The 15,126-nt window shown below is 41.9% G+C and overlaps 1 protein-coding gene across 1 annotated transcript; it reads left to right on the top strand.

Annotated features, from left to right (window-relative positions):
* Positions 1-4,125: 4,125 nt before the first annotated feature.
* On the top strand, positions 4,126-14,497 carry slc22a7a (solute carrier family 22 member 7a). Its single transcript, XM_034587257.1, has 10 exons — positions 4,126-4,493; positions 5,036-5,139; positions 7,172-7,326; positions 8,828-8,996; positions 9,080-9,197; positions 11,591-11,700; positions 11,784-11,998; positions 12,087-12,195; positions 12,920-13,126; positions 14,126-14,497. Exons 1-10 carry the CDS (start codon positions 4,143-4,145, stop codon positions 14,211-14,213), a joined length of 1,626 nt encoding a protein of 541 aa, XP_034443148.1. The 5' UTR covers positions 4,126-4,142; the 3' UTR covers positions 14,214-14,497.
* The last annotated feature ends 629 nt before the right edge of the window (positions 14,498-15,126 follow it).

Raw genomic sequence — 15,126 nt, 5'->3', positions numbered from 1 at the left:
TCAGTAGATTTTGTGGAATGCTGCTAACAAACAAACAAAAAATGCTGACGCACAGCCAGTGGTGAAGCCTCCCTGGTGGAGGCAACTAAAACTTTCTCCTAACTTTCTCTCTGAGGATCATCTAATGTTTAAAAGCAGCTGAAGCTCATCTGCTATCTTTAACTTGTGTGTATGTTGATTTTTTTTTTACATCGTTAAATTGTTGTAAATTTTATAAAATCTGATGTGGAGAGAATGATGCACTCGAGTCTATGACTCAGTTTCTGTTTCACTTCCTGATGAAACCAAGACATTTGATATAAATGAAACTGGGAATCTGTGGAGCAGACGATTGTCATCATGGTATCAGGGATTCCTATTTTTTAACTGTTGCCTCCAGGATGGCAGATACAAACAAAAAAACAAGGCGAAGGCTGAATATGCTTTTGTTTATAAATATCACAAAAACTATGTTTTTACCCACTTTCTCTTTTCTTGAGTTTGTGGTGTGTTGTGATTGTCCCACGCTGATGCCTGTGGAGCAACGTGAACTTTTAAATAATTAAATAAGAAAAACTCATCTAAAACCTGATGTTGCTTTGCTTTCTTGAAATTTTACATTTACAACATATTAGTTTTTCCTTTCTGTTTTCTTAAATTAAGAAAATTCATTAAAATAAGATTAATTAAAATATAAACATGAAGATGTTTTTTTGTTCATATCAGAGCCCCAGCAGCTTTGAAATGAAACCAGTAAAAAATATTAGCAGAATAAATTCCATAGCTAACAGGATACACAAAGATAGACATATTTCAGCATGATGTCATGGTCGATTAGCGATTAAGAGAGGAAGATGCATTTCACTCTGAGAAGCCTGAACTGATACAGCGAAACATCGTCCATGGAGATGACCTGAGGTTCAGCCACAGGAACAGATGCTGATCAATGAGTGCAAAGATCTTGATCCACCACGAAAACAACTCGAAGATATTAAGCATAACTCGCAGATCTCAGGATCATTATAAATGCATCAACAACAGCAGAATCGAGGACTCTGTGTGAGTTTGAAGTTGTATTAATGTGATAAAGGAATATTGGATTAAAATGAATTACTCTGGGGATGTGAGATTTATTCACATGACTGAGGTTATCGAAGCAGAAATCTGTTGCAACCTTCACCACATTCACTGTGTGCACATGACAGAGCTCTGATTGAAATAACTCGTACATGGTGTAAATTCAATTCCACATTTGATTTTTATCATCTCTTTTAAATCCTCCAAATCCAAAAAGACCAAAAGTTCATGTGTGATGTTCATTAACACAACTGAGACATTAACACTGTTTTATCATGCAACACTTTTGCTAAAGATACTCTGATCCCACTGCTCTGGGGTCTCATTTATAAAACAGTGCGTGGGATTCATACTAAAAGTGTACGTACGCACACCTGAACGCAATGTTCCCTTTATAAATCACAGTCCACCTGGAAACGTTCATACGTGGATCTGCCTTCAAATCCGCCCTCCACACGCCCACTTTCAACCATAAATGGTCAATGCAAAGCACGTCATGAATATTAAATTATGCTGCTGACCAATGGGTTTCCACCGTGAGTCCTGACGGAGTCACGGCATCAAGCGATGAGAAGAGGAAGTGAAACTTTCTGACACTGACATCGAGGTGTTTGTTAGTGAGGTGGGGGTGAAGAGACGATTTATGGGACAGCAGTGCTGTCACTAATAAATAAAATACACTGATACTCTGCTGCTGCTGTGGATAATACGGGGAGTGAGAGTGAAGACGATAGAAAGAACGGAGCCTGAAATTTAAACAAAATCTAATTCAAAGGTGGGGGCATAAAAATACACCCTCTCAGAATATGAGGGAACTTGTTGTATCTCCTGTTCGTGTTTTAATCATCCAAAACTGCAGGATTATTAAAGTCAGAGACAGCTGTGGTGACCTCAATCTATAGAATTTAACAGAATTATTATTATATGCTTGTGTTTGTACTGGGATGGTTCGGTTCCGTCGGTCGATCTGTGTGATACTGGACCCAGTTCAGCTCAGAGATCACAGATCAGTAGAATCTATATCAGCTGATCAGACATCGCTGAACTCTCGTTTCCTCCTCATCCTTCCATTCGTGTGCATCCATCACGCAGCATCACGCACCAGTGTCATGGCAGTATTTACATTTACATTTTTACATTTCATTTTTTTTAGCTCACGCTTTTATCCAAAGCCACTTACAATAAGTGCATCAACCATGAGGGTACAAACCCAGAACAACAAGAATCAAGAAAGTACATTTTTTTCAAGAAAGACAAACTACAAAGTGCTCTAAGTAAGTACCTTTTAAGTGCTAGTAAATTGTTCGTTTCAACATTTATTCAAGGTGTAGTCGGAAGAGGTGTTTTTTTTGTTTGCGGCGGAAGATGTGTAGACTTTCTGATGTCACTGGGGAGCTCATTCCACCGTTTAGGAGCCAGGACAGCAAAAAGTCGTGATTTTGTTGTGTTTAGCTCGCAGTGAGGGAGCAACGAGCAATATATACCCCCAACCCCTTCGGACCGATTACCTCACATCAGTGGATCCTTACCTCCACTTTGGGATACTATTTGGAACGTTTCTTCATTTCTTGTAAGTGATCTCCAGGTCGCTCTGTGCTCTGACGGCTCAGTCCCGTTCACTGCAGTGATTTGATGATACACGCACAGTGTTAGAAGATATTATTAAAACCTATTAATGACTCAGCTCTGTAACTCCGCTGTTTAATGGAATCTGAACGTAATTTGCTGTAAGTTGTTTTATATATTTTTTAATTAAAAGATTCTTGTGGAACAGATATGTCGCGCGAGCACAACTAAAGCTGTTGGTTTTAATGTAAATGATGAAGTGGATCAATAATCTGCTTCAGGTCACCACCTCACGTCTGCACCGCCAATTTCCCGTCTCCAAAACGTTCAACGTGCAAATTTTCCCGTCAAGTTTGTTTTTACAAATCCCAACGTTTGCGTGAGAAGTAGCGTACGCACGTTTCAGGCCCCGCTTTGTGTGTCACAACGGTTATAAATGAGACCCCTGGAGGTTTTGAGTCCCTCAAACTTAAAGTTTTGAAAATGTTGAAAAACACTAACCCTTAAGTCTGGACGAGAATACAATGAAACTTTTGGAAATGATGTTTATCATCAGTCTTGACATTTCCTTCTCTGATTCATTAGATTCCTAACCATAACCCTGTAATTAAATATCAACGACATGACAGCATCCAAAAGCGAAGCCAGTCCATCTAAATGGCCCCCTGGTGGCTGGCTGCATTATAGGATGAAAACATCTCCTCCTCCATGTTAGTAGATGGGATATGGACCAAAATAAAGAATCTAAATAGACTTATTTCTTATCTTTGCAGCGACTGGAATCGTCAGCGGCAGCTTGGTCTTCCTGCTCTCAGAGATGCTTGATGTCCATTTGCCCGAAATCATCATGGAGGTTAAGGAGGAAATTTACGCAACAGAAGAAATAGCCAAGACTCGTCCTGACCAGTCAGAGCTGATCTAAAGACGTCCTATCAGATTTGACACTGGTCTAATAATCGATGAACTAAAGCTGCAGTCTATCACGTGAACTCTTATTGGTCAGCTCCAAAGCACATGAGACCAGTACGAGACGTCGTCAGTGTGAGTCTGTGACTGCAAATGACGTCATCATCACAAGATGGTAGCATCCGTATCTAATTTATTTTAAATTACAGTTTATGTTCTGGAACAAAAGTGGAAATATCCATGATATCACCAACAGGGGGAGCTTTTATAACAGTCCCTGCAGTTATTTAACAATAACAACTAAAAAAACACAAAGACTCAGAGCGGTTTGTTAAAGTTTGAATCCCGCGGCTGCACCAAGAAAACTGTCAGTCTTAATACTCCATCTGCGGTGTGTTGTGACACAAGCGTGACTGAGCTGATGCAAAGAGAAATGATCTGTTCACACACAGACACACACACAGCCAAGTACCTCCCTTTCTCTCTCTATAAGAAGCTGATTCTGTGCAGTCGGAGACAGAAAGTGAGAGAGAGAGACACAGCGATTCGATGAATGCTCCTCTAACACAGAGTGACTCCTCAGACGCAGATCTCAGTTCTTCCATCTTGTCACCATGAGGTTTGACGAGATCCTGGATGAAGTTGGCGGCTTCTCCAAGTTCCAGTTCCTGGTGCTGTTTCTCCTCTGCCTCCCCCGAGCCATCCTCCCCCTCCACTTTCTCCTGCACAACTTCATCTCTGCCACTCCTCCACACCGCTGTGCCCTTGGGACCCTGGAGGACACCAACCCGGCCCCCGAAGTGCTAGCCCTCAGGATCCCCCATCAGGATGAAAGCTCTCTCAGCTCCTGTAGAGTCTATGACCCCCCGCTGACCTTCGACCTCAGCCAGGGAAACAGGACAGCACCTTGTCAACATGGATGGATCTACGACAGGTCGCAGTTTAGCTCCACAACCGCTACAGAGGTGAGGAGATGCTACATGAACTCTGTTGAACTAACGAGTATTTTAATTTTTAAATCCTATTCAAGAATTGTATTCTCATCTCCTCTTGAATTTGAATTATAGGGTTAGGGTTTTATATCATTCTAGAAAATGTTTATTAATCACTGATGTAAAATTGAACTCATATTTATTGTAGCTTAAACAACATGTTAGTTAATGTGAGTGAAAACCAGCATGACACCAGACCAGGAAGTTTCCCTGACATTAAACAGATTTGATAACAATGTAGTGACCATCACAAAATCAAGACTCGATTTTGGAAGCAAAAGCCTCTTAAGCTGCAGTCCAACTAATGTCCACTAGATGGTGCTTCAAGAAAACATCTCTCTTTAAACACATAGTTGATACAGTTTTTACACAAAACTGACAGCTGAGTTAGAGACAAGCAAATAAAGGTCACGTTATTACAAACTTCAATTCTCAGAGAGTGTTGTCGACATAAAAGCACGGGCGCATCACGGTCAGCTGATGTACAGTCACTGACTTTAACCGTCTCTCCACAGTGGGATCTGGTGTGTGACAACAAACGGCTGAATCAAGCTCTCGCCACATACTTCTTCCTCGGGGTCACGTTTGGAGCCATTCTCTTTGGACAGCTCTCCGACAGGTGAGTTCACAATGTCTTGAACCCTCACACTCCTCTGGTCATGTGACCCATGAAGATGGAGGGAAGTTTTGTTTATGACACAACCACTGTAGCACGACTGTGAAAAATACAAGAGTATCAAGACTTCACGCACTTGCACCGGCCCTCTCTGAAAAGAAGAGCTGCAATGTGAAGAAAGTGATGTGTTTTTTGATGATTAGAGCCTGTAACACTCTTATAACTCATCTTATTAATGTGACGAGTGGTTGACATCTGTGATATCAGCAACAGTAACACTAGATTTCAGGCTGCATCCTTTGCTGTTCCTCCCTTGTGTGATTGCGTTGATGACTGTAAAGATCAAATCACACAGCCTTAGTACAGTGGATGTGTTAGATTTTCACTAGATCTTGATAATTAAAACTGCCAGATTTCATACAACTTTTTAGCAGTTGCATCGAAATGGACATTTCTTCTCACATTCTTTCTTCTGAGCAAGGCAGCAAAACTCTCTACTGATTCATTCTAATACTGGAATTTTTTCTTCAAACGAGTGTGTGTTGTAACAACTCCAGTTTCTGCATGTGACTCTATATTGAATAAGCCCAAAATGTCAGTTATCTAATAAGCACATTGATTGCAACTAACACACACACACACACACACACACACACACACACACACACACACACACACACACACACACACTCATTACCGACAATATTCCCTCATTGCTCAAATTAAATGCTCAGTTTGGTCCGTGGGAGTCTGGGACAAAATAACAAGATCATGATGATTGTTGATAAAGTTAATCAAGTATTCACAGGAGCTGCTCCTCGATCTGGTAAAGGCAGAATCTCAGAACCATTTCTTGACATCCACATTCTTTGTTAATTTGCATTTTATATGATGAAGATTTTTGTGTCACAGTCTTAATGCAAACACTCATCTTTGGCAGACAAGAGAGAAAAGGCCTCTTCAAAGTCCGTTGTACTGGGGATTTTGATCCAATCACATGATCACCATCAGCAGATGGACTTTCCCCATTTGTTATGAATTTCAACGTCATAATTCTGAATCTACAGTAGAGTTTAAATGTTGTCTTAGGAAACAGCCGTAGATTAAACTTTTTAAAGGTTCATTGAGTGGCGGATTCTGGAGCTCTTGATCAAACAAAGCAAATACAAATTGGCTGTTTGTAAGTTACTATCACTATTGCTCACTCCAAATGGAATATTGCGGTACGACATAGGCAGTCATGTAGTGTTAGTAAATGTTACGTTAAATGCGTCCATTTAGAGCCAATTGTAAAATTATGTTAATTAGTTTATAAGTAATGAGGTCAGGAACTCTGCAACACACAAAGATTACAAGTTGTTGTTCTGACATATTACAACAACACATGAATGCACAATTAGCAGCCACACAGGCTAACAATTAAGTTTAATTTCATTTAGTTTATTTAGTTAACATATAACAGGAAATACAAATACATAAATGTGTTTTAAACATACAAAGTAAAACCGATGATGATGATTAATTGAATCAATGATTTATTGATTTAATTTCCAACAAAAAATCTAAACAAGACACCATTTGAAATGGTGTTTCATAAAAGAAACTGTTTACTTTTCAGAAAGATGAGTTCAGCATCAAACTTCATTCCTTTAACTGTTGTTTTTCTTTTCATCACTGAAGTTAGCATGCTAACCAGCTAGCTCTGGCCCGTCTCATCAGTTAGTGATATGGACTGTTTGTGGCGTCCAATCTGTCCTGAGGAAGTAGCGCTGCTCAGTGGACACATTATAACCTCTTCTCTTGGAACCAGAAAATAGACATAGGGCTAACAGCCATGTATCAACAGCAAAACTTAAAGATGGCACCTTAAAGTTCAAGATTGAACTTTAATTCAGCTTTTAAGTCAACATGGAAGAGATTTCCTCCAAGTGCTGGGGGTAAAAACTTGGAGTGGAAATACTTCTAAGCAAAACTTTATGTGCACATGAAGTCCATGTGATGTGTTCAAAAGCTCTATAAACTGTTTATCTTGCAGGTTTGGTCGTAAGTCAATGCTTCTGGTGGCTTTAATTGCTGCCACCATGCTGGGATTCACTTCGGCCTTCTCCACCTCCTACATCATGTTCGCCCTGTCCAGAGCGCTGTGTGGTGTGGCCCTCAGCGGGCTGTCAATCATCGGAGTTGTCCTCGGTAAGAGATCAACAACTCACTGCAGAACAACAACACAAATGGTTGCCACGTGGCATGTTTCACCTAGATGCACACAAATTGATAAACCCATGTATCATGCCCACATATAAAGGCCTCCTGGAGTTGTAGCTTTAACCCAGTGGTTCTCAAACTTTTTCAATCACGCCCCACTTTGGAGAGAGAATATTTTTCATGCCCCACCCGCGCCCCTCCCCCAACAAAATCATGACAAAATGGGCCAAGTTTAACTTGTGTATTGAGATAACATACACATGAACATTACATTCACATTTTTTCGGATTGCAAATAATAAACTTTTCTTTGCTTCATCAGTCTGTACTTTTTCAAAAACAGAGAAAAAATATGTTAAATTATAATCACTTTGTTACAAAGTTGATAAAGTTCAATCTGTAACCAAAAAGAACATATGCAGATACTAGGCAAGAAAGATGGGCAAGTCACGATGTGAGAACTCAAGTCTTATCATCTGTATTAGTGGCTGCAATGAGACTGTTTTGCACTGCACATCTTTTCAAAACAGGGTTGCAGGCTTGATAATGAAACTCTTAAGTCAAGTTCAATGTTGAGCCTAGATCTGTACTTTGTTTTCAGTGAGGCAACAGCAGAAAAGCCCATCTCACAGAGATAGGATGTGGTAAAGGGAAGCAGAATCCCCACAGCCCTCTGCCCTATGAGTGGATGCTCCCTCTCCACACCAAGCCAGAATTCACTCAGTGTCTGTGCTGTAAATCTCAGCCTCAGGGTGGAGTCAGACATCATCTCAATGAGCTGGTCCTCTTCAGTAGAGCTGAAATCAGCAGGTGGTGATGCATTGAATGGATCTCTCACCCAGTCATACTGAGCGCTGTTGTTTGGGAAGTACATTTGAAAGAATCCTCTCAGGGAAGAGATGTGCTCCTTAAGACATGGAATCACTGTGGTGCTCCAGTAGCACTTTTTTCAGCAAACTCAGCATTCTCAAAGGAATCAGTATTTCCTTGATCAAGTTGCCTGCCCACATCTCAAGCTTTCGGGTGAATGCACTGATCTTGTCAGCCAGGTGTGGAAGGTGCTGGTCTCTGTCTTGAAGCTGAAGATTTAATTCATTCAGCTTTACATACATCGCTGAGGTAGGCCAGTTTCATCAGAAATAGTTCATCACTAAACTTGCTTGCAACTTCATTCATTCTCTCCTCCAACAAAAACACCCGAATTTCCTCTCTGAGCTCAAACACTCGCGACAACCCTTTACCTCGCGAGAGCCACCACGCTTAGCTGTGAAACAGCACTGCTGAATGTTGATCTCCCATCTCTTAACCACAAAAAGGTTTTATTTTATCACCATCACACTGAGCACTCATAATACTGGTCTTCATGCTGAGAGCACACATGTTCGCAGTTCATTATTATCATGGATCTGTTCTTCATGACCAAAGGGAGTAATCTAACCTGAACAACATCTGTACTGACTTCATGTCTGTATCGCTGTCTACCTGCTCAGGTATTGAGTGGACTGACGTGAAGCACCGTACGTTCACTGGCACTGTCATGAGTTTGTCTTGGAGCGTGGGGAACATGTTCCTGGCACTGCTGGCCTACTTCATTCGAGACTGGAGACACCTGACGCTGGCGGTGACGGCGCCCTGCATCATTGCCATCATCTCCTGGTGGTAAGGCGGATATGAGGAGGAGTTTTGAGGCTCCACATTGACACCAAATATCTGTGTTTTTAAAAGCATCTGCATGTATCCAGGTGGCTGCCTGAGTCGGCTCGCTGGCTTCTGGCCAATGGCAGAGTGGAGGAAGCGCAGAAGTATCTGGTTCAGTGTGCTACGATGAACGGCAAGAACACGACCAAACTGAACACTGAGGTACAGCTGATTCAACGACTGTGGCTCAAAGTCAATATTAACTCAGTGTTGAAGTTAATCAATCTGTCTTGTTTACATTTGCAATAAACCATCAACCAATTATTAGGTGTGAAGATGAAAAGATGAAGTTGAAAAAAATGACTTCTTGTACTAAGACCTGTTTTTCCCACATGTTGCTCCCTCTGAGGTTTCTAAATTTGTTGTGGTTGATGTTTAAGAACAGATGATGTCGCACCTTGTTAAGATCTGAGACAAACTGATTTGTAAATATGGGCGACACAAAAATTTTATTGATTAATCTCACTTAAACGTCCAAGTTTGAATAAATATAAATTTCTTCTATATTGTTTGGCTGCACAGTTATTTAGCATTAATTTGACGGAATACAGTTTCTGTCGACCTGAGGACTTTCCATAATGCACATCAAGTCTGACACGCCCCCTATCAAAGCCAGGCTGGGGCTGACATTACTAAATGGCTGGAAGCTGTTGACCTATCACAACAAACTGGGCCAGTGGGCCAATCAGAACAGACTGAACTCTAAGCTTAAACAGTGTGGACAAAACATTAATTTCAATGTAAAAGGTGGAGCATTGAACAATCTTGTGTTTCTACTACGACAGCTGAGAAGGTCCCTTTTTCATGTTCTTCTGGGAGAGATCTGGAAGGTAGATGAAATTAGTTTAAATATGTGTTTAATGAAAAAATGCTTTGATTAAATAACTATGATCTTATCAAATAACTTAATTCTTAAAGGGGACATAGCATGCCCATTGTACCACTAGTTGATATGGTTCCTTGGGGTCTTAATGAAATGTCTGTAACATACTTTGGTCAAAATACCACAAGGATCATATAAAACAGCTTTTTACCCTGTATAAAACAGCCCTCCACAGAGTGACCTGTTTTGAGTGCCTGTTCCTTTAAATGCTAATGAGCCAGCTCCCCCCTCCCCCTCTCCCCCCATGATTTTAAACGATATAAATTACATATTTTATATGATATAAATTATCAAATATGCATCCCATACTTTGTATTCCCCTTCTGTTGTCCTGGAGTTTTAATTTTCCCAATCACATAATTAAATGTCCCCCTCTGCCCCCCCACTACAAGCACACAAGCAGACAGACAGAGAGAGAAAGAGAGGGGGGGGGGGGGGGGGGGGGGCTATGAAGACCATCATTTACCCCCGAACCCCGACATTCAACGGGTACAACAACAAGCGGAGAAAGCAGAATCGCGGGCTGACCTTATATATGCAGTCTATGGGGCTGACCAGCGGAGAAATGCACGTCCCGTGTGAACAGCCAGGCGGCTGCGTGCTGGAGAACGGCGCTGCGCTGCCTCGCTGCGGCGCTTCCGCGTCCGGTGTACCCCGGCGTAACTACTGTAACCCGGCGTAACTACTGTACCCCGGCGGAACTACTGTAACCCGGCGTAACTACTGTAACCCGGCGTAACTACTGTACCCCGGCGGAACTACTGTAACCCGGCGTAACTACTGTAACCCGGCGTACAGTAGAGCTGAACACTGCGGAAGTCTTCCACACAGCTGGCAGTGTGGAAGACCGCTGCGAGGCAGCGCAGCGCCGTTCTCCAGTGCGCAGCCGCCTGGCTGTTCACACGGGACGAGCATTTCTCCGCTGGTCAGCCCCATAGACTGTATATATAAGGTCAGCCCGCGATTCTGCTTTCTCCGCTTGTTGTTGTACCCGTTGAATGTCGGGGTTCGGGGGTTACAGTAGCGCTGAACACTGCGGAAGTCTTCCACACTGTTGGCTGCGTGGCGCTGACACAAATTCCAGGTCACGCACGGGAGAGCGAGCGGTCGCTCCCGAGCAGCTGCTGCAGCCTCCCGGTCCCAACGATCCAGACAAATGCCACATGTGAGTGAATCGCGGGCTGACCAGCGGAGAAATGCTCGTCCCGTGTGAACAGCCCGGCTGCGTGCTTGGGAACGGCGCGAGTGTTTTTTCCCCACACTTTTTGGGTTGGTAGACATGAGCCAGATACCCACATTAACCTGTAGAAGCACTAACAAAGTGGAATTTGCATGCTATGTCCCCTTTAAATACATTCACGTCTTCTAACATCTTCAGTTGATGTTGTGTGAATGTGACAACTTTACAATCCATCACGTCACTGTCTTTTTAATAAGGCGGGGTTTATATACACATTACCTCTCACACACCTAACAAAAGGAAACCAGCCTCGAGGCTCATCGACACGTTTAGAGGAAACATTTTGTTCAACCCGGAAAATGTAGAACTGCAGGAGGCATTAATCTGGACTCTTAACATGGAGGCAGCATGCTTGTTACATGCTTGTTACAACAGATAAGTGATGATTACAACTCAATATAAAGTCTCAATGTTTGACTGTGATTGTTTTAGGCTTTGGGGAAGGTGACAGTGTCTGAAGGGGCTGAGAAGAATCCCTCGTACCTGGATTTGGTCAAAACTCCGCAGCTGAGGAAGATCACCCTCTGTTCCGGATTATTCTGGTACAAAAATCAGGGTTTTGAAAATGTCGCCTGCTGTAGACCACTAGGCTGCACTAACACTGACTGTGCTGCTCTACCCCCAGGTTTGCTGTTGCCTTCCTGTACTATGGTATAAGCTTCAGGATCTCAGGTTTCGGCGTCAGTATCTACCTCACACAGTTTATTTATGGCGCCATTGAAGCTCCCGCCAAAATCCTCTGCTTCTTCGTCCTGAACTGGATCGGCCGCAGGAATGGCCAGGCGTGGTTTCTGATCATAACTGGAACCCTAATAGGAATAAACACAGCCATACCTTTAGGTTACATCACTTCAAGTACAGTGAATGAGACATTTTTAGCTTAATGAAATAAACTTACATCCATCTGCTCGACCTGCTTCTCTTTCAGAGTTCTCTGTGCTTCGCACCTGTATCGCTGTGGTAGCGAAGGGTTTCTCTGAGGCGGCTTTCACCACTGCGTTCCTCTACTCAGCAGAACTCTACCCAACAATCCTTAGGTAAAACCTGCACCTGGAAAATGAGATAAAGACAATAATAAATCATATAAAATAATACATCTTTTTATTTAAAAATGTCATATATATTTATAGTTTTTACACACTTCAGCCAAGGGTAAGGCTAAGGCTCTGTCCTCACTGACGTGTTTTAAATCGATAAGTGTTTTAACTCTGATGGTGAAAAGTAAGAGCAGGGATTTCTTTTCTTGGAGCGACGACAAGGTGGAACTGTTACTGACAGGAAGTGTTAGCGACGCTTTGTATTCACCGCTGGTAGTCGAGTCATGTGACTGATAAGAACCAATCAGGGAGAGAACATGGGCATCTCAATCAAACACAACCTGGAGTTTTCAAACTATAACGACACCATCATTGAAAGTCTACAAAAGAATTAGAGGCTGGAAAACTCCACCAGGTGTAAGAGTGATGACTTTTAAAACATAAACATATGAGGACGTAGCCTTGATGTAGATCCAAACATTTGTCTTTAACCAATCTAGCATCTCTGAGGAGCAGCACACTTCACTACACACACACTGGTGATGCACCAAAGCTAAAAATGTAAGGTTTGTCTTGTGGGTGGCACGGGATGACAGCAGCAGCTTCAGGAAATATCATAGGAGGGTGTCGAGTGTTAGAAATGTTGGAGCCACATTTTTCAGGTGGTGAATGTGACTGAGACTCTGAGACATTAAACCTGATGCTGGTTGTGTTTGTTGGACAGGCAGTGTGGTTTGGGCTACACTTCCTGTCTCTGTCGGATCGGAAGCGCCCTGGCTCCCATGATCATGCTGCTGGAGGACGTCTGGCTTCTTTTGCCGCCACTGATCTTCGCCGGGACTGGAATTGTCAGTGGCAGCTTGGTCTTCCTGCTCCCAGAGACGCTTAATGTCCGTTTACCCGAAAACATCATGGATGTTGAAGAGGGAAGGTACGCATCGGAAGAGCCAGCCAGGACTCGTCCTAACCAGTCACCAGAGCTGATCTGAAGACATCAGATGTTTAATGGTTAAACTAGGGCTACAGTCCATCATTTGACTAAACTCTCATTGGCCAGAGACGTGGCTAACTATTCACTGTAAAGACAGATGGACGACACGATGTCTCCCAAAAGCTGAAGCAGCTCCATTTCCCCCTGGTGTCTGGCTGCAGCATAGGTCATAAACCCCTCCTCCTCCATATTAGCAGATGGGACATGCACCAAACTAAAAAAGTAGATGTTAAAGATCGTTTCTGTCATTTAAGGTCGTTCTTATCTCACTGATGTTTGTTCAAGTGTTTCTGATCAGTTTGGTTTGAATCAGTTTTTTGATGATATAAAAACAGGCTGAGACGTCATGATTGATGGATGAGACTGACTGAGGATTGGTCGAGAGAGCGTATGGGAGGGGCCTCGATACCACAGCTCCACTCCACAATCACCACTGCAAAGACTCTGATTTGTCCATGTACAATCAACTAACATGGAGGACATACTGCTGCGAGCCACCAGGGGGAAATGAAGATGCTTTGGATTCAGTTTTGTGAGCTGTTATGTCATCCAACTTCATTTACAGTCTATGCTTTGTATGTATCAGCCAGGTTGGGTGCTTTTATTTAGAACTGTTTCCTCTCTCACACTGTATAGTAACTTAAAATTAATCCAACCAGTCACAGTCAAGAATTCTCAACAGTCTCTGTATAGTAACATTTAGTTTAGTTAATCTCACCCAACATAAATACAAAATACATACATGCGGGTAAAGGGTTAGGGTTTGCGTTAAAGTTAGCACATATATATATATTCTTCGACTATGGAATTTGAGTTAGTATATTTCCCTTTAAACAAGTATACAGATTTCAAATAAGTTGGTTCAACGGCTGCAATTAAAAAGAGACAGGTGCTTTGAGTTTTAGATTTTACATTCAAATTATCATCTGTGTTTTTCAGACACCGGCAGAGAGACGTAGGGGAAGATGCAAAGATGGAGCTGAAGGACTCGAACCCCAGAGACACGAACATGTCACAAGAAAACTGAGCAGCTTTTCATCCTGATGCTCCGCGGCTTGTTCTGCAGATGGCGGCGGACTCAGTTGGTGCTGATAGGACCTCAAACGAATGTTAGACTAAAATTGTTTGTACCATGTGTTCAGGACAACAGACCTGACACGCATAGATATAGAGTTTGTTCTTTTAGTGTTTTTAATTGAAGACTGGCTTTAAAGCCATCACCTACCTGCTGCTGATATTCAGCTGTCAATCACCTGACTGTAAGGACTGGATTTCAGGTCACATATAAACTGTGTTGCAGCTAATTTTTAGTGTTTGGGTTCTGGATGCAGCAAAAAGGCATCTGCTGATATACTGTACATGCAATACATGCAGTTATTGCTTCATGTTTAGTGGCTGAATGATTAGACTCAGATCGGTTCACCTGGTTTTTGAAATCTTTACTTCTTCGAATATCTGTTTTACACATTAGGTCAACATATTTTACCTTTCTGTAATCATTTAACCACACCGGAGCAATGGAGATATCACACTCAGAGGAGACCTGGCACAGCTTTTAGGGTTCTTTGTGCCAAAAAAGGCAATTTTGCCTGAATTTGATCATCTGAGACACTTGTATTAGGATTTCAAAAGCCTAAATCACCTTGTTTTATCCATATCAAGCTCAATGTTACCAATTAAAGGGGTTAGGGGTTAGGGGTTAGGGTTAATAAAATAATTTTGACAAATTGACATAAAGCTGAATAAGAAAATGTATATTATTTATAGAAATGTCATTAATTCCTATTAACATTTAAAAGTCTAATTTATTTCATAAAGAACCCTCTTAAATATTAACATATAATATTGATATAAAACATTCAATTAAAGGTGTATCACATTTAGAAAGATTTATTAAAATTCAATCAACAGCAACAATAACAATAAGAGATGATTCATTC

The sequence above is a fragment of the Hippoglossus hippoglossus genome, chromosome 1 (assembly GCF_009819705.1).
Source record: "Hippoglossus hippoglossus isolate fHipHip1 chromosome 1, fHipHip1.pri, whole genome shotgun sequence".
NCBI classification, from domain to species: domain Eukaryota; kingdom Metazoa; phylum Chordata; class Actinopteri; order Pleuronectiformes; family Pleuronectidae; genus Hippoglossus; species Hippoglossus hippoglossus.
Note: the sequence above shows the minus strand (reverse complement) of the source record. Positions and strands in the feature narration are given on the sequence as shown.

Bases quoted from the DNA above. Each gene is read 5' to 3' on its own strand.
- slc22a7a (XM_034587257.1), top strand. From the start codon at position 4,143: ATGAGGTTTGACGAGATCCTGGATGAAGTTGGCGGCTTCTCCAAGTTC. The intron at 5,140-7,171 runs GTGAGTTCACAA...TTTATCTTGCAG, and splicing joins TTTGGACAGCTCTCCGACAG to GTTTGGTCGTAAGTCAATGC. The intron at 7,327-8,827 runs GTAAGAGATCAA...CTACCTGCTCAG, and splicing joins AATCATCGGAGTTGTCCTCG to GTATTGAGTGGACTGACGTG.